This window comes from Chamaea fasciata, unplaced genomic scaffold (assembly GCF_029207755.1).
Source record: "Chamaea fasciata isolate MVZ Bird 193981 ecotype frontalis unplaced genomic scaffold, bChaFas1.0.hap1 SCAF_1, whole genome shotgun sequence".
Classification (NCBI taxonomy): domain Eukaryota; kingdom Metazoa; phylum Chordata; class Aves; order Passeriformes; family Sylviidae; genus Chamaea; species Chamaea fasciata.
In genome coordinates this window covers 133006776-133025792 of record NW_027094086.1, presented here as the reverse complement: position 1 = coordinate 133025792, position 19017 = coordinate 133006776, and the positions used below count along the sequence as shown (strand labels likewise).

At 38.8% G+C, this 19017-nt stretch overlaps 1 protein-coding gene across 5 annotated transcripts in view; it reads left to right on the top strand.

Annotated features, from left to right (window-relative positions):
- The first annotated feature begins 3128 nt into the window (after positions 1 to 3128).
- TRDMT1 (tRNA aspartic acid methyltransferase 1) overlaps positions 3129 to 19017 on the top strand; it is a 28638-nt gene continuing 12749 nt past the window's right edge. For 2 of the 5 annotated variants that reach the window (XM_066198469.1, XM_066198454.1), the window contains exons 1-5: positions 3129 to 3208; positions 11184 to 11293; positions 12943 to 13019; positions 14466 to 14537; positions 17965 to 18030. In XM_066198469.1, the coding sequence (XP_066054566.1) occupies positions 3145 to 3208; positions 11184 to 11293; positions 12943 to 13019; positions 14466 to 14537; positions 17965 to 18030 (389 nt within the window). In that variant the 5' untranslated portion in view covers positions 3129 to 3144. Of the gene's footprint in view, positions 3209 to 3242; positions 3324 to 5036; positions 5128 to 11183; positions 11294 to 12942; positions 13020 to 14465; positions 14538 to 17964; positions 18031 to 19017 lie in introns of those variants that run through there. The other 3 variants (XM_066198462.1, XM_066198444.1, XM_066198477.1) reach the window with 3 other exon arrangements.

Below are 19017 nucleotides of genomic sequence, written 5' to 3'. Positions count from 1 at the left end.
TTTAACAATTCGAAAGCATTTTGAGATGCGAAAACGTGGTTTCGTGTTCCTCTTACCACACGTAGCTGTTTCACTCTGTTTCTTGATTACCAAGGCAACAATTTCAAACTTAGCACGATTACCTGTATCATACCACTCATCAGAGATGTGGGCAAACTCCAGGAACTTCTGCATTGAGGAAATGCTGCTAGTTGGTAGGAGGCAAAAGTTTTCAAAGCTGTCTCAGTGAAAATGCTGATATCACATGCTTATGTCAACAACTTTAAAAATATCATTAAAAGATCAGTTTGCTTAAAATGTATTTTACTATAAATATATTAGAGTCAAGCAAACAGCTGCTTCATCAATGCATTATCATAGTTCTGTAGATGTACCCATTTAGAATAAATTAATGTTTTAGAAAAGCCTTTCATTTGTTATTTAAAGCAAATGACATTGTGGAGCATAATTCATATAGGAAACAGCCCATACTTGTGTCCTAAAAAATGCAGACTCCAGAGTTGGACTTTGGACTTCAACTCTGTTATTAATCACCTCTGTTAATAAAATTAAACTTTCATGGAGTTTTACAGGAATCCTATATGCATGGAGAAAAGTAAAAAGGAGCTGTCACAATATCCAAATTTCAGTAAGTCAGAGAGATCCAGTTGGGAAATTTTGCAGACACGTGGCTGTTTTGGGGTCACAAGACAGTGTGAGCAACATTTAGCCCGCCCCACGGCAGTGGCAGCACATGTTAGCAAGATTTTCTGAGCAAAGTATGAACAATTGCTTTCACAGGGCTCACCCTCTCTCTGCCATCATTCTGGGTTTTCCTCTGAGAAGGAAAATATGAGTGGCCATGGATCTCAGCACTTCTCAGCCATTGCCCCTGTCTGAAATAAGCAGCATGCCTTTAATACTATTGTGTAAGTTTGGATCCAAAAAGTATGGTTAGTACTATGTTGATGTTACATTTTTAAAGTGAAGAACACTAAAAGTAACTGCTTCCAGTTTCCCTGTTTTCATTTTGGTTCTTTTCGCAGCTGTCAATTAATAATGAGAACCAAGTTCGTGCAGACACAGTTATACAGAATTATAAAAGTGACTGCTGACAGTTGTTTAAAAATGAGCACTCGGGAAATTTTGGTGCTTCCCATTCTTTGCAAGAGGAAGCCAATAAAATCCCAATCTAGTTTACGAATTTCTTTGTTGCCAGAGGGGAGGCATGTTGATTATATTCTCCAGTTTACTACACTGGAAGAGGAAGTAGGTGGAGGATTTCCCCTGAGCAGGGAATGTTCTACTGCCACCAGCATAGCAGAGACATCTCTGCTGCTTTTTCCATCAGACTCCACTTTTCCTATGTGTGAATGGCAAAAATCCCTAGGATTCAGGGAAAGGAGAAGGAAAAACAGGTCTCAGCCCTGTTTTCCTGTCTGATATTAATCACTCCAGGTACTGAGCAGATTCAAATAAATGAACTGCTTCTGGCTGACTACAGTTCTCACCCATCACAATATGTAGTGTTGCTGTGATTTGTAGGTTACAGGAATAGTAAAACAAGAAACTCAAACTCATTCATCAGCTTCACTGATTTCAATAGTCTAAAAGTTGCTTTTTTCTTTAATTTCACCTGGCTTCAACATTTTGAAAGGGTTCTACTAAAGTGTATCTTCTTAGCTGATAACAACCTTGCTCTTTGTAACACATCTTCATCATCTTGACCAATTTCCTTCAGAGCCTTCAGCATCTTTGTCCCATGACTCTTTTCTCCAGCAAGCACTTTTCTAATTTTGTTGCGCCATGTGATTTCCTTTTCTCAGTTCTCTGTCAAGCACCAATGCAGGAAACCTGCATGCAGCTGGTTGCAATGCCTGCTGTTGTCCTCTGGCATCTCAGCTGCCACACTTCCTTTCAGAAATCCTAGACGTAGACTTGGATTTCTTGTTTTATTCACCTGCTTACTTCCATGGCTGACAAATAAAGCAGCAGCCTCAGACTCTGATAATGAAGATCCACAGGTGAATGTCACCACTGTTTTGAAAAAACTAGCAAGGAATGATATTTTTACTTTGAATTTTTGTTTCTAATTCCACTGTTTTCCACAGGTGATGCATCCTGTATTTTGGAGAAGTGCACTGAAAGGCAGAAGATTTACCTCTTCTTTGCCCTCCAGTTTCAGCTAAAAATTCTTTCCCCACTGCAAGTCAAGAGGTGGGAGCCACTATGACATGCTGTATGAGGCAGCTTCTAAGAAAAAAACCAAACTATTCCTTAAACCCACCTTGCTTTTGACAGGTTTCTTAAAGGCTCCACAACAGTATAATTAAATCAAGGAGCTAGCGGAGAAACATGTTCAGGTTTGGTTTGACTGACTTTTTTTTTTTTTTTTCTTGTTAATGTTTCAACTTCACTTTAGAACCTGAATCTGCAAACTGAGACGTAGTTGAGTGTCTGCTTGACTGCGGTGGGTAACTCATGTAACAGCCTGCAACGTATTTGCTCTGGTTGGCATACACACACACGTATAGATATATATATAGATATAATATGTATTTAAAACATTAACAACGGAAAGGACACTTTACAGGGGAAACAATATCATTGAGCAGTCTCTTACTTCGCAATTCAGCAAGAAGCGTTGGGGCAAATTAGAGCAGTTTCATCAGTTATTTCATTCTTTCCTGTGCGGGCTTTGAAAGGACTTCTCGAAAACATCACCCTCGGCCCAACTCACGGAACGCCCGGGCGCACGGCAGCGCCGAGGCCGCTGGCACCGGCTGCCCGCCGGGCGGGGCAGCGCACACCCCTCGTGGGGACAAGCCCCTCTGCCACCCCTCCTCTCCCTGCGCCGCCCGCTTTACTGTCGCCTGACCCCCAAGGGAGTGATGGCGCGCAGCGGGTCCCTTTCCCGCCGGTGGGGTCCCGCGCTGCAGCCGCCCCGCGGACACCTCAGGGGGCGGCAGGGCCGGCTGAGCCGGGGGTGGCCTCGTCCTGCGGGGCCGAGCCCGCCCGTGGGTCCCCGAGCGACCGCCGAGGCCAGGCCGCCGCCGCTCCGGGGCTGCGCAGGCCGGGGCGGGCGGGGGGAACGAAAGAGCGGCGGAACGGGCGGGCGGCGCTCGGGGAGGCGCCGGGCGGGCCGGCGGGCGCGGCCGGCCGGGCATGGCGGCGCTGCGGGTGCTGGAGCTGTACAGCGGCATCGGGGGCATGCACCAGGCCCTCAGAGGTACCGGCGCGTCCCGCGGGGCTCCGTGCTGCCTGCCCCGCCCGGGACACCCCGCCCTCGGTGGCTCCATCCTCTCGAGGGGACTCCCGTCCTTGAGGGAGGGGGGCAATGGAGGGTGCGTCTCTTCTCCATGGGGCGGTCACAGGGGGCCCCTCTTCTCCCATAGCCCCTTCCCCAGCCCGGCGTGTCGGCGCCAGGTATCCAGAAGCACGTTGGGACAGAAATTAGGGATCCCTGCACCTTGTTTGGCTCGGGGAGCTGCTGCTGGAAAGGCCGTGATTTTGTGTTTGTTACTGTGTGCTCCGTGTAATACAGACGCCCCCCGGCTGGAGATGGGATGATGGGGGTCGGTGGGATACCCAGGATGATAACCACAGGAGCCAGGGTTTCCCACTGGTAGGCACCTGGACTTGGTTTTCAGAGGCCGTGGTTAGGTGAACAGCTGAGCCGTGTTCCAGTATGAGCAAGCCTGAACATCTGAGGCTGGTGTAACTTTTTACAAACATGAAAATTGAATATGGAATTTGAGCTGGTATAGAGAGTTCCAGGTGAGTTTTTGATCTGGTGCAAGGAACCCTGGAGCTCAGTTTGCTGAATTGTTAAAGCGTGGCCTGAGTGACCTTCAGCAGACTCTCTGTGAACTGGCTTCCCCAAATTAAAAATTGAGTTAGGGCTATTGATTTCCTTTGTAAAGTGCCCTGGACCTTATTACTTCGAAGTCCAGGTTTCAACACACATTAGTATAATTTATGAGAATCACCATAATAATTTTAACTGTAACTACAACCCTTCAAATCTTTCAGTCAAGGAGCATTAGCAGAGAGCATTATAATAAAACCATCAGGTAGAAACTTGTCTTATCGTTCTATTTTTCCAGGGAGCTATGGAGTATTGAGAGTATGCTTATGGAGTCAAATCCATTTAGCATCATTTATTTACTTAAAACACACTCAAGATTGTCAGTGTGGCATTTTTCCTACTATCCTATTTTTGATGAATGTGCACATCTACTTTATTTATAAATATAAATATATAAATACATTTTATTTATTATGTATAAAAATACACAACAAAATAGGTTCCTACATTGTTCCTAACCACCTGTTTTGAGGATGGATTTTCCTTATTTCCAGAGACATTCTTAGAATATTAAGGGGAAAATATAGCTTTGTCTGGAACTACAGATTTTGGAGGTTTTGTAGAATGAAACGAGTGTGTTAGGCCTTGTATACAGTGCACACACTAATGGTAACGTGCTGCTTTCCTAGTAATCAATTTTCTGAAGTGATGGCAAGCTATCCATGTTTGTTGTATTGTAGACAGTTTCTCTATTTCCATGGAAAGTGGACTGGTTCCTGAAAGTTAGTCTATACCACGGTTCCTTCACTCTTTATTGAATTACCAAGCTGTATTCTTGCCATAACAATAGATGTCTTGGGGCAGTTCAGTAGTGTGCTCAATTTTTTTAATAAATTACAATGCCAGGTGTGATGTCCTGTGAATTTCCACCTGCAACAACATCACTTGCAACTCAGTATGTATTTAAAAGGGTGGGAATGTTGGGAGCACCTCATTGGATTATCAGAATATTGTAAACTTTTATACAAAAGATACACAGAATTAGTGATGCCCCAGTGGATAGTTACTACTCATATGAAGTCTTGAAATCATGTCACCTAATGGTGTAGTTTGAAAACTGAAGGATTTAACTAAACCCCTTGTATTACTTCCTGAAAGGGTAAATTTACTTCCACATTGACTGTTTCTGAACTTGCTGAACACAACTGATTCACTGTCAGTCTTTCATGTAATTTCTGTTCTTATGGGTTTACATTTGACTGAAGAAATTGCAGTAGGTGTGAACAATGAGACTGAGATTTTTCTGCAGTGGTATCAGCTAACAGATGAAGGGATTGTAAGTAAGGACATTTAATTTATTATTTGTGTAAGTGACCTTAACTCGCTCAAAATGGTCAAGTACCAGTTGAAATTTGCCAAGTGAATGGACACAAAGCTATTTGCATTACAGTCGGTACAATGTTTTTCAGTCTGGGTGCTTATGTTTCTGGGAAGCATATGAAAACTCAGCCCATAGGAATTGTGTTGTCTCAGGAGAGGTCCAAACCATACACTTCTAGATGAAAATCTTGTTAGAGTCTTGTTAAAAGTAGTAGGCAATTTGATTAAAAAGTGTCCCCCAAAATTTGCACTAAATTAAGTATTTATGAACAGGTTATTACATAAAACCATTTTTTGATGAATTGGATTTCATTTGGGAGCAGAGATATACTTGGGCATTTGATAATTTCTACTGGTTTTTAAAGTCTTTTAGACATCTGGATTCAGTTTTCTTACACGGTTTATGAAAGAACAAAGTAAAGTCAAGGGGCATTGAAGTGTTTGCTTTTGCATGCAAATAAAACAGAAAAGAAGTGAATGTTCCTCTGTAAGTACTTTAATAATGTGCTTCTTATACGTTTTTGGCCTGTACGTGTACATGAAACCATGCTGTTTGAAAAGGTCTCTGATCCAATCTTCCATTTAGCAAGTGGCAGATTGTTCAGCATCTTCCTTTTACATCATGTATGGAAATATTAGAAGAGTTGTGGGGTTTTTTTTCCATACAAATATGAAGTTTGTAAGAAAGGCCTCCATTGTGCCAACAGTTCCATAAGCCAGATGCATGCTAGATGAAGATTATGTCTAATAATATATTATCTGGGTATGGTTTCTAGTGAATCTATAAGCCAAGAAAAATAATAGGAATATGTAGGAAACAGAGGGAGCATTTAGTATTTCAGTGGTAGCATCCCAGGAAAGCCTTGTTCTACAAAAGGGGTTCTGCAGTTCTGGCAGGCTAATTCCTGGCCATGTAATGGGGTTAGTTATGGTTAGTTCAGCTGGTCCAACTTCCTACTTTTTCTGTGAAATTGCCAGTGTTTCAATTGGCAAATAGGTATTTGTCAGGAGCTCTGACTCTTCTACCTTGTTGCCCTTCTTTGCTGTGATCTTTCAAAAAATGTAGTTTTAGGATAGCTTGCAGGATGAGGATGTTTGTTGTTTTGGCAGCTGACGTTACCATAGAATGCGTTTGGCACCAAAAAGTGTGCAATTGGTTTTGAGATTACACTAAAAAAGAATTGAATTTCCACATATTGATGGAAGTTTATAGTCTCTTGTGTTTCTCTGAAAGAGAAGAAGTTATGAGTACATAGCTTCATAGTTGAATCACCTTTTTGACAGTGAAGAGAAGGTTGTGCCTGAATTTAGGCTTCAGTCTAAAGCTGAAAAAGAAAAACCTTGGGGATTGTCTATCTCTGTCAGCACATGCAGAATTTCTGGTTTTAGGTTTGGAATGCTTTATAATAATATTTTAACACTAAAGACCTGCAAAAAGATACAATTTAGAAAGTTGAGCTCAGTTAAGGTCAGAAACCAGTGAGTCTGTTCATATTCACACTCTTGAAAGACTGACGCAGCTAATGGATGCATTTCTTTCTTCTTCCCACCCTGTACCTGAAGCCTTTTGGGATTTATAAAGGATAAGTTATACATGTCTAAATGTGTGATAATTCTTTTATGTGTGAGTGAATGAATTTGTTCTTTATAAAGTGCAGAGTTTCTGCAGTGAAAAATAGTGTTTTATTTTTAGAAAATCTATGACGGCAAATTAATTTCCTTAGTAACATTCCATCAAACAAACAGCCCACTCTTGCTCCTTCCCAGCCAAAACAAACCTAAACTGGCCTATTAATTCAGGCACTTTTCCCATGAAAAGTGGGTTCCATGTCTTTGCCACAAGCATTTGTAATCTGCCAGGTCCCTGAAAAAAGTCTTCTTGCATAAAACACCAAAGGACTTTTGATTTTAAAAAAACATTGTAATTTTGCAGTGATGAAGTTGGTGGTATTTTTCCTCTGCAATTGTTGTACTTCAATTTTACAGAGTAAAAACTTGTCTCTTGTGCTCTGTCACGCATGTTTGTTCATTTTACTTTATTGTCTCTGTGAATTGCACAGCACAGTAAACTGGTGTGTGTATTTACACTAAGCAAAGCTATCCCACCAGGAGAGGCAAAGGAGACAAAACTGGCAAGGAGCTTTAGGATTCAGTACCACGCAAAACAAAAATATTGCTGGCTTGAGCAAGTTTTTACACCTAAACTCAATGGTTTTCCAAAATACAGCACTTTGAGGCACGGGGTGGTGCCAGTTGTGCTGTAGTGTAGGTTTAGGAAGTTTATATGGCTTAACATGATCAAATCCTGTACAAATAAAGCAGTGAAAGAAGTTGCCAAGTATCCTGCAGGAAGCAAGTATCAAGTTTACTGATAGTCGTGTTGACTGTAGCTATGGACAGTTCAGTCTAATCATTTCAGCCAAGAGCTGACAACTCCGAAATTAAATCCTTGCTCTCTGTTTTAAAAGGAAACAGGACTGACCAAACTTGTGACTAATCTTCTCTTTTCCATCTGTTTCCATATACCTGTTAGAATAGATAATTGTTCTGGCTCCTATTTTGCAATATGCTGAAATCCACCAAACTGCCCTTGCTATAACCCAGTGTATTTCGTGTGTTCTGTTGACACTGATGACTATTGCAAAAGTACAGTAGTGAATATAAACAGATCTATGTTAATTTTAAAGTCTGCAGAAACACATGACAAAGGAATCAATTCCAAAGAGGAAAAGGACAGATATTGTTATCTCAGCAATTTAATTTCTGGTATTTGAAGGTGACACTCTTTGGGTTTACTTTTTCAAATCAGAAGCTAATACACACACCCTGTCTTTCTTTGTTTCAAATGCATCACCTTCCAGTCCTCAGAGTAGTGTCCCTTTCCCTCAAGAATGACAACTCCATAGCTGAAATGACTTGCAAGCAATGTGTATTGAATAAAGCAAAGAACTGGGACCCAAAGTGTGATTGCTGCCTCTTTAGGCAGTTTAAGTAACAGTCAAAAAGTTTCTGCTGTCTGGGTCCAAGAGGTTTTAAGCTTTAAGTGTGAAATGAGTACATTACTAGTAGGATGATACAAACTTGATTGCCCCTGCGTTCAGCCAAGAGAGAATATCACAATCTGCCTGCCTAAAAATAAGTCCTAACATCTCCCTCAGTAACTTCCCCATCATGTCTGTGGCTTCCATTTGAACTATGTCATCTTGCTCAGAAATGAAAAATCTCTGTTCAAAAACTGGTGTTGAGGAATCTTGCAAATCATGTATTCCAGCAGCCTTTTAGTTTCACTTTAGAAGTGTGTATTATTTTTTTCTTTAGTCTGAATAAAATGATACTGTTTTCTACATTACCGTAATTCTGTTAAATATCTGTGTTTTGAAAATTGGATGTACTTGTTTGAGGGGGATAAAGAAGTCTCCAGAGCTGAGTCTATTTCTGTATTGAAGTTCTGCTATGTATTTTGGGGAATTGATTTAACATCCCACCAAGTCAGCAATTCCTGAGTTGGTTTTGTGCCTTTTGTCAGTAGGGATAGTTAAATACAGTCTTGATTCTGTTTTTCTTAGGTTCTGCTTTCAGGCTTTTTTATGATGCATTCTTTATAGTAATTTTCAAGTAGTAAATGTAATTGCTGTGGAAAAGCAGAATATCACAGTTTGACATAAAGTTATTTAACTTTCAGGAGAAGTTCTTTAAAAATGTTGCATTTTCTCATTGTTTGAAATTTACACAAGCTTTTCTTTGTTAGGTTGGATGTGTGAGAGCTGCTTGTCTGCTCGAGCTCCTTCATGCGTTTCCAGGGCATTTCCTCACAAATATGCTTAATCAGCTTTTGGAGGGAGTCTGTTCTGTAACAGGAATTGCCGAGTGAGCTGCAACATTTAAGTGAAAAGGAGGAGAAGCTTTGAAAAAGTTATCAGGTCTTTGAATTAGGAAGGGAGGGTCTCAGGGGAAATACTTCAGGAAAAGTTCCTGTCCATTTTCTATGGTGGTTTGCATCTCTGGTTTAGACTGAACATTGTATTGCTTGGAGCTTCCATAGGATACTATTAGCTGTGTGCTCTCTTCGAGTATCTCCAAGCTTTTGGGCCTGTGAATTCCTCAGTAGCTTGCTCTTCTTGTATGTACACAGGAAGATATTGGATGGATGGCAGTAAAAAAACGAGTGTCTAAATCTTGAGTTGTGAGACAAAGCAGAAAGCTTGCCTTCCCAGTTGCCGTTTTAAAACTATATGCTAATTTAGATAATAATTTGAAGGTCTTGAATTTTAAAATTTTGTTTTTCTTTTGGAGTACCTGGAAAATATGGTAAGGGTAAGCTTGTAAGGACAAGAATGTGTTTTAAGAACTGAAGGAGTAAGTGGGAGAAGCGGTCTCTTTAACAGTATTGGAAGTTCGTTCCTGTTACTTAGATGCTGCAGCTTTGCTTTAGGAAGATGAAAGAGTTGGTTCTTGAATTCGTTTGTAAATTGGGACATTGATCCAGCTTCTTTTCACGCTAGGTGTCAGTGTTAACATACCTGTTCTGTAATCTCAGGTGTAGTCATTCTATTGTCCTTTTGGAGGCACCTGTATTTAGTTCTCAGTTACAGCTTGTGGTCAAAAGGTCAAGACAGTCATGGCAAATAATGTTTTGTATGTTGACCCTTCATGGTCTGTGAGTATTTATCTTGTGAAAATCCTTATCTTTTTGCCCTCAATATCACCAAGTAAGCCTGGAAGAACCAGCTTGGTCCCTGTTAAAATGTCTGCTACAATCTTTTCAATACCTGGATTTCTCTTTCATCTTAGTTTTGACTAAGATAGCCTTGAAAACCTGAAAGATAGTAGATGGATGGTGACTGCATTATTCAAAATTAAATCCACTGGGATCATCCCAGCTGTGCTTTCATCCTCTCAAACTGTAAATAATTAGCTGACTAGCAGTAATTCATACAGTCTCTCCTAAGGTCATTTGTTAATGTGTTACTTGAGTATATTGTGAGATTATTCAAAGGCATGTGGCTATTTGCCTTGTTTCTTTTGGTTTACAAAAGTTTTTTTAGAATTGCCTGTGTTTCATCTGAGGCTTTGTAATGCCGACCATAATATAAATATCCTGGTGGTTTAGACTGATCTTGGGTACCAGGAGGTAACGTCACTTCTCTGCCTGCAGCTGTGACAGTAACCACAGCCCATCTTCTTGGATAAAAAGCCTCAGTGAAGGTACTCTGTTTAGTAATAACAAATAGTGTGACATGATGAGCAATGGAGTAAACACTGCTCTTTTTATCTCTTTAGCTTCTGTAGAATCTATTGCTCTCTTACTCTATGAATTAACTGTTGTTTATTTACATTCTTTTTAGTGTATTTTTATTTCAGGGTTTTAGCTGTGGGTTTGTTACACTGTCCTCTCTTCAATAACACCTCTGTCCAAGAGAGGCGAAGCTGCCAAGTTTGGTATTTTGCGACCTTTAACTCAAAGGAGGCAGCAGCTGAGTTTGAGGCCTAAGGCTTTACCGAAATGTAAGCACAAATGTTCTTCAGGCAACTTAAAAGTTTCATTGGAAGAGTAGACATATGTCAAACATACTGGTGCTATTTTTTCATAATGAGAAGTAGTACACCTCTAAAATAACACACTTATTTCTTGCCGGTTTTCAGAGGATAAGGTAGTGGCAGTGGGGCTTGGCAGGTTGACTTGGGATTCCTGTAGCCAGGGAACTTGCTGGCCACAGAGATCTGCACAGAGGTGGAAATGTTGTAGAGGTGCACCCTGTTTGGAATTTTTTTAATCTACTAATAAGGTGCACAGTTAGTTTCCATTTTTGGATATCTAAAGAAGGGAAGTATTGCCCATATGATTAGAAAAACTGTATGTTTTTTATACAAAATTTCAAAGACAACACAGCAGAATTTGATTGTGTAATTCGTCTTTTGTTTTTGAGCAATGCCGTAACACAGCTGAGCAAATGCATTTTTGTAAGAGTAGTAGAGAGATACTAGAGTTCTCAAATTATTATTTTTTTAATTTTAGAAAGCTGCACATATGCAGAAGTTGTAGCTGCTGTTGATGTGAACACTCTTGCCAACGATGTTTATAAGCACAACTTTCCGAGCACACCATTATGGGCAAAGACTATTGAGGTGAGTAATCAATGTGGTTTTTACTGTAGTCTGCCATTTGTAAGATGTAAATTGTTTTCACTGTCTTTATTAGTAACAAGAGAAACAAAAAGATTTGTGTTATTATGAATAAAGCAGTTTTACAATAACTTTGGTTGCTTGTGCTGTTGTTGCTTGTTGAAGTAAGAGGGATATTCTTACTGCAGGCTTTTTCTTAGTCTTTCCTGCTGCATTAGGAAAGGTTATATAAATGTCAAAAGAAATGCTTACCACCAGTAAAGGAATGTAAAAAAATCATATTTTTAGGTTAAAAAAAATATTTTCATGTACTTTGAAAAAATTTAATTAAGTTTCTTGGGGTATGCCTTTGTTTTGTAGTTACACTTGGGCTCAGAGAAACACAACAAAATTAATTGGATTAAACACTCTTTAATCTATTTTAATGGGCTCAATAGATAAAATGTTTTATCTATTAATTATCTGGAATTCTGTCACTTGCCAAATTATTTGAAAAATAACTAAGTTAAATTGGATTTTGTTTTAATAAATGAGAGGCAAGGTAGGCATGGGGTTTTGCTTGGATTGAGTTAGAAATTACTGTATACTTCTTAATCTTTCACAGTTTTACAACATGGCAGTAAAAGATACTGTGTCTGTTTTAAGACACCACCTTAAGTAAGAGTTAAATAGATGGCTAAAGGTTAAATGCTTTTTCAGCTCTCAATAATAACTGGCTAAATGGTAGTTTATGGTTTTGTAATGGAAGAAGAAGAATCCTTGCCTGTGTCATTTTATAGTAAACAACAGCAGATTATTAGAGTTGGTAACACCTTCTTCAAATATAATGGAAAAAAATAGCCGCTTTTGTCTAGTTTTTTGAGAGTAGTTATGTTACGTTTGCTGTATAGATATCCCTCAGAATATGTAAGGAGTGATTTCTTTGTCCAAGTCATAGTTAACTTGATCATTGTCCTTCTTTCCTCCTGGCCCCTTAATGTGTTGACCTTCTGGTGGAAACGTAGTTTAGAGGAATTTCTACCTCTGCAATTAATTCCGTAATTCTTTTTTTTTCTGAGCAGAATAATCTTTGTAGAGGAGAACTTCAGCCATGTGGTATCTTTGACTAATTTTTATAGGGGAAAAACTATGAAATAAACTTTATAGGGTGCCTTGCCAGTAGGCTCCTAAGAGCTAAAATCCATAGGCTGGATCTGTAAAAATTACCATACTTACACTTGAGCTACTTTTCTTCTCAGATGTTTTTACACATATTTTGAGTATGTGAACACTGGTTTTGATGTACAAAGACTTCATATCTGAATAATGATACTTTATTTTCTGGAGAAGTAGCAGGTCAGTATCTACTGAAAGAACCACTACACACCTCAAAGAATGAGCAGATACAAACCTCAAGATTATGTATAAATGCTAACCTTACCAGTGTTTTCTTTTATATTCAGAGCAGTGAATGCATATTTACCTTTTATGGTTTGCCAAGGTAGAAAAGATTTTGAAATTACTAGGTCAAGTGAGAGGTTGGGTAGTTTTTTATTAAATGAAGCATACAGTGGAAGTAAGTGGGGTAGTTTGATCTGAAAGATGATTTGAGAATTTCATGCAGTTCACAACACTCAACATTCTTTTATTTTTATTTTTTTTTCTGTTTTCAGGGCATAACACTGAAAGAATTTGACAAATTATCTTTTGATATGATTTTGATGAGTCCTCCCTGTCAGCCATTTACAAGGTAGATACAGCACACTTGGGAAAAAAGTGCAGTTACTGCACTATGTACGGTCAAAGGAGAAATGTTATCAAGAGTGACACGGTGTGTTGGTGATCTGTGTATCTTTCTCTTCCTGAGAGATGTGTTGTATGTAGCTCTGTTCATCATGATGTTTACTGAAGCAAAAGAAATGCAGCAATTTGCACCTTAATGGTTGATCACATTTCTTGCATATGTATATATTAATTCAGTTTAAGTAAGCTTCTTACAGCACCAATTTTGTGCACTGTACTATTCCTCTAATAGTGAAATTTAGTGTTTATGAGTGCTGCCTTGCCTTTTAGATATCAATCTAATATTTTCCTGGGGCAACTCCAGAAGGAGGACTGGAATTTCTCAATTCCACCTGAGACTCAAGAGTGTAATCTGGTTTTATTTTTACTTTGAAAATTGCACATGCACACAGTTTATTCCAAAGAATATTTCTATTTTAGGCAAGAGTGGAAGGATAATGGCTTTGAAATTATTTTGTGAATGATTAAGAGGAATATCTTGCTGATTAAGGACTGAGTTTACTGAGATGTTATTTGTCAGATTAATTTGTAATTCAGATCATTTGACAGCAGTGACCAGTGGGGAAAGATTCTAGTAACTGCATTCATGCAAAGTAGTAGCTTCAGGAAAAAAGGTCTGTTGATGGTGATAATACTGATTGTGTAAGAAAGTATATTTCATTGAATGTCCTAAGATTGAAAAGAAATCCCTGTAAAGTGGTGCTGATCTATTAGTGCAAACCTATGATGTATATAGGAAACATTTCAGATTTTTTCTTTCTAATATGATGAAAAGAAAAATCTGCATATGACTGATTAATTTACATACATGCTAAAACTCTTCTACCAAGCTTTTATTCTTTTTTTATGAGCTAATACAAGCATAAGCTAGGAAAACACAGGCCTGGAATCATTATCATTTTTGTAACCTACATAATCTGTCCAGTTTAGTGTTACAAAATTGGTTCTGAAGTTATTCACATGGGGCTCAATCCTGCTAAATGGTGAACAATGAGGCTTTAATTCATAGAAATAATTTAATATATTCAGTGCAAAATAGCAGGGTATTCCCAGAAACCCAGTGGGGGATTTTTGTTCATTCAGAGCCAAGTATGTTCAAAGGCTTTGCTGGACAAGACCAGAATGCTAAAGGCTTTGGAGTCTGGGGAGTGGATTTCATTACTGAACGCTTCAATTTTAACTTTGCTGTGAGCTGATGGATTCCAGGGGCGGACTTTGATTCCTTAGAGCATCTCTCAGGACACTGCCTTTGTAAGCAGGTCCTCCTGTCTGTTCATGTTGCTTTTGCAGAATCTCCTTTCGAAACTCTAAGTGTCAGCATTTTGTAGAAAAATGTAACTCAAATATCAGTCTGCTCTGAGTAATACACCATTGTTTCTTTATTCTTTCTTAGAATTGGCCTGCAAGGTGATGTGTCTGATCCACGGACAAAGAGCTTTCTCTATATCCTCGATATACTCCCAAGGTATAAATCAACTCTACCTCCATTGTAAAACCTCTTTTGTAACTAGGCTTTGTTGTAACTAGATCTTCTCTATTTCAGTGGGACAAGACATCTGTAATGTTTTAGAGGGATGCTGCTAGTCTTATGTTGTATTCCATGTTTGTTTTCACATGATCATATGTAACTTACAAATACTTGTATTTTACTAGTGCTGTAATCACCTCATTGCTGTATGTGCTTTCATTGTCCAGTTTCCTTTTCGTTGCATGTCTATTTAAACTGTGCCTAGATGATAAATGAAAAGAAAGAGTTCTTTTCAGTTCAACATCAAATTTGCATTTATTTTACATAGAAGCAGGAGTAGGTAATGTAATAGTTTGTCTATTGGTCTCATGGAAACATGAAAAGTTTTTAAAATATTGGGGAACAAACGCTTAGATTTAACATATAGTCATCTTTCAAAGAGGTACCATTTGAAAGTTGATTTAAATATGTTATTGACTGTACAATGCAATGCATCTTCCTGCCTCTTCCATTCTTTCTTAAAGTGTCTGTTCTTTTTGGTGCTGCTTCTAGATATTTTGGGGCAGATTGTGTATTTTTGGTTTCTAGTACAATCTCTTGTTTGGAGTAGTAATACTAAAGAATTCGAATAGCACTGCATTGTCTGAACTGTGTCCTTGTCTTTGTATTCATCTGTCATTTTTTGCCTGGTCAGATCCCAGTTCCTAATGAAACAGGCATCATTATTTTGAAATCTTGCTTCACCTGGAGACTAGGACAGCTGTTCCCTATATATTCCTTCATTAGTTCATCTTGCTGTCAGGATTGGAGAAGAACAGATGAATGTTTGGTGTCTCTTTTTTTTTTTTTTTTTTTTTTTTTTTTTTTTTTTTTTTTTTTTTTTTAATGAATGCTTTCAACACAGAAGGAAGCCAGTACCAAAAAGCAATTCTTTTAAACTGCTTTTAGCACTGGGAGAAAAGGGTCTTCATCCTTGTTCTAGAAACTTCATGCAGCCAACAACATTAAGAACTGTGTCTTTGCCCTTGTCATGGGCAGAGAGAGAACAATGACTCAGAAGGGCTGTGTGGCTTGGCAGGGCCATACTTTAAAAATCTGTGGTACAGAACACAGAATAAAACACAGATTCTGTTGCCCACTAAGTTAGACAATTCCTAGGTAAAAATAATGGTTATTACTACTCCCCTGCTTCTGCCAGAGACACAAAGTTAGGGAGGGAACACGAGTTGTTCAGAAGTTGCAAAGGATGTCTTTTGTGGAACAAGAAATGTAACACAGGTTTTTAACTGATCTGTTAAAATGATAAATAAAACCTGGCAGATACTGAGTAAGTTAATAATTTTTCAGAATAACAGTACCTTCTATATCCTTAACGGCATCCTGACCTAGGGATTCCTTTCCATTAAACTGAGACTTGGTTAGGAGGCTGGCTGCTTTTGGACATTATAGTGCATTTATATGGAAATGCTGCTTCCCAGTTGCTGTGGGCTTACCTGGATAAACAGCAGAAGCTTTTCCTTCTCAAAACCAAAGCTTTAGACACTCCAGGACCTGTGTTTTTATCATGACGATGCAAAGGACCTGGGCTTGGCTGTCTCACTTTTATCTCAACACCCCAGGAGACACTGCTAATGTCCCTTATCTCCTTGGGGAGGGTTCTTGAAGCAGCACCTACTCTAAGTAGCCACTAGAAGGTTCAACATGATGGCTTCTGTAGAATTTCTCAATTCCAGTGGATTTGTGTTTTACTAAGATAGCGCTTATGTGTTTTTTGAATATGATACATTTGTGGGACATTGAGTATGGAGTACTTCAGCCCCAAAAAGGGAAATTCTTAATACAGGAATTATCCCATTACATTCCAAATTGATATGGTATGCATGCAGTTTGTGAAAAGTGTAAAATAATTTCTCATCCCTTGGATATACTTAGCTTTTGTTCAGCCTTTTGTAATGAAATATTGCTGAAATGAGGCTCAGAGGTAGCCTGGAATGACAAATATTAGAGATAATGGAAAGGACAATTTGAAGACCTGGAAAGACCTTGAAAATCCTTGGAGCACCTAGCCAGCAAACAAAGTCCAATCCAAATGGTCGAGATACTATCTGTTTATCGTGTCCTAGCCACAATCTGATGAAATCCAATGCTAAAACATCAAAGTGCTGCTCTTACAGAAACATTTTTAATGTTAATATCTGCTAAATACTTAACACTTCCTCTTTGTACAGTGATTACTTGCCTTGTGATCTGTCGATCCTCCATGAGTGCTTGCATTTCAGGCTGTGCTCTGGATTCATTGCTGAAAAAGAAGTTTCACAGTAGTTAATGATGATGAGTGTGGGTAGACATACTAGCAGATATATTCTCCATTCCTCTGCAAGGAATTCGGCTGATGCTGCTTTTTTCACCTTAGTATTATTTTTTCACTATTATTTTTAGGATATATTAGATTTGATGTAGTTTCTTGTACGTTTTCTTGTTTCTTGTGAGATGCATTGTTTCTTTTAATTATGTGATGTCTTTAATTGGTGGTAATTAAAAATGTGCTGAAACAAATTCTGCTGTGATTTGTTCCAGTGGAAGTCCAAAGTCACTAACTTCAATAAGCATGAAGCTGCTGTCTGGGGGCATTAATATCCTACTTCTGTATGTTTTTCTGAGATCCCAGTGTGTGTGACAGACATTCTGTGTCTACATTGGTATTATTATTACAGTGCTACAGAACGTTCCCAGAGACTTGAATCTGAATTGTCTATGCTTCTAAACTGTTGAAACAGCCCCTAGCACAGTTGGGGCATATTCATTTCTCCAGAGATTTAATATGCTGGTTTTGGAATGCACCTGTTTCCAGGCCTTTGCACTGATCTTGCTAAAGCTGAGACACCTCCTTCCCTTCCTCCCATCAAAATAAAAAAAGTCAGGTTTAGAAAATTGAGAATATCTTCAGTTTGAACTCTAAATATGTTGTGTTTCTGAAATCAGTTAAATGAATACTCGTTCCGATATGTTATCAGTAAGGTTTATGTGACCTTTTGACATTGATTTCAGGTACAAGGACTTGAAAACAACAGTTTTATGGTGAAGTAGCAATTGGTGTTCCCCCAACAATTATATTTCCTATTATACACTGAATTGGTTGAATAATATTATTGTGCTTTAGGAAATGAACAGTGATAAACATTTTCAAAAGTACATGCATGGAGTACAAGAGGGTACAACTGTTCATCCAAACATAAATGGGCTTTGTGGTTTTTAACCAGCAGTCCACATTTTTAATCCAGTTGGGTTTTTTGAGGATACTAAACTTTAACAGCTAGCATGATGTGGAAATACTTTGATCTTTCTGCTAGCTAAACAGATCTGTGGATGAATATAATGTACTTTACATCTTGTTACTCTGATTTGCTTTTTTTTTTCCTTGTAGACTTCAGAAGCTTCCAAAATACCTACTTTTAGAAAACGTTAAAGGATTTGAATCCTCTTCTGCAAGGTAAACTCTAATTGATATAGGCAGGGTTTAGTTTGCAATAAGGATATATTCTTTAGGAGGAGAAGAGATTTATTCTTTAGAAGGGATTTTTATTTCCTAGAATCAGAGTTAACAAAATAGCTTGAGATGGGACAGGAACTAAAATCTTAGGTTGTGAAAAGGACTTGTTAGATAACTGGTTATGTGTCTAAGCAGATAAAATACAACAGTATTTTATTTCAATTTTATTTGATGAGTATTTGATTTGATTTGATGATCATGTTTTCTTTGGAAAAGGTCAGAATTAGTTTTCAAAGAAAAATAACAATAGATGTAACACTCAGAGGTTTCAGGGGCTTATTCATGACAGGATCCCATGGTATCTTGTGTTATGGTCACAGAACGTACAGGGGCTTTCTTGAGTACCTTTGTTGAGAGTAGATTATCCCTGACTCAGGGCTACCATCAAATGGTTCAGAGATACAGTAAGAAGGTCATATTTAGTCTTGGTCTGAAATGTGGAAGAGGAGAGGTGTCCCTACAGTTACCTAATGACAGCAGGAGCACACTCCTCTCTTGTGACCAAAGCAGGAGTGAGTGAGTTGCAATCTTCTCAGTTCTTGCTGGAATAGAGTGGGATCTTTCCATGCACTCCTTAAAGCACCAACAGCCACCCTGCGTACCATGCTCGTAATGAATGTGGCAGGCAGCTGGGAGACATGCTCAGCTCTCTCACTGGTTCAGCGTTCATGGTCCCCTCTTGTAGACCCTGGGATTCCCTAGGCTGTGCCTTGATGGCCAGTGCTTGGGACAAGCTGTCCTTCAGAAAACACCCCAGGCTAGGAGACTTGTTTTCTCTTACAACACCGGGGATGCAATCTCACATAGAATACTGGGTACAGGTCACAGCTCCTGCCTTTTGTATAGTTCCAGCCTAGTGCAGTCTGCATGGAATACAGAAGAAAAGTCTTTCTAAGATTATTTCCCTTACAGTCTTTTTCCATTGTT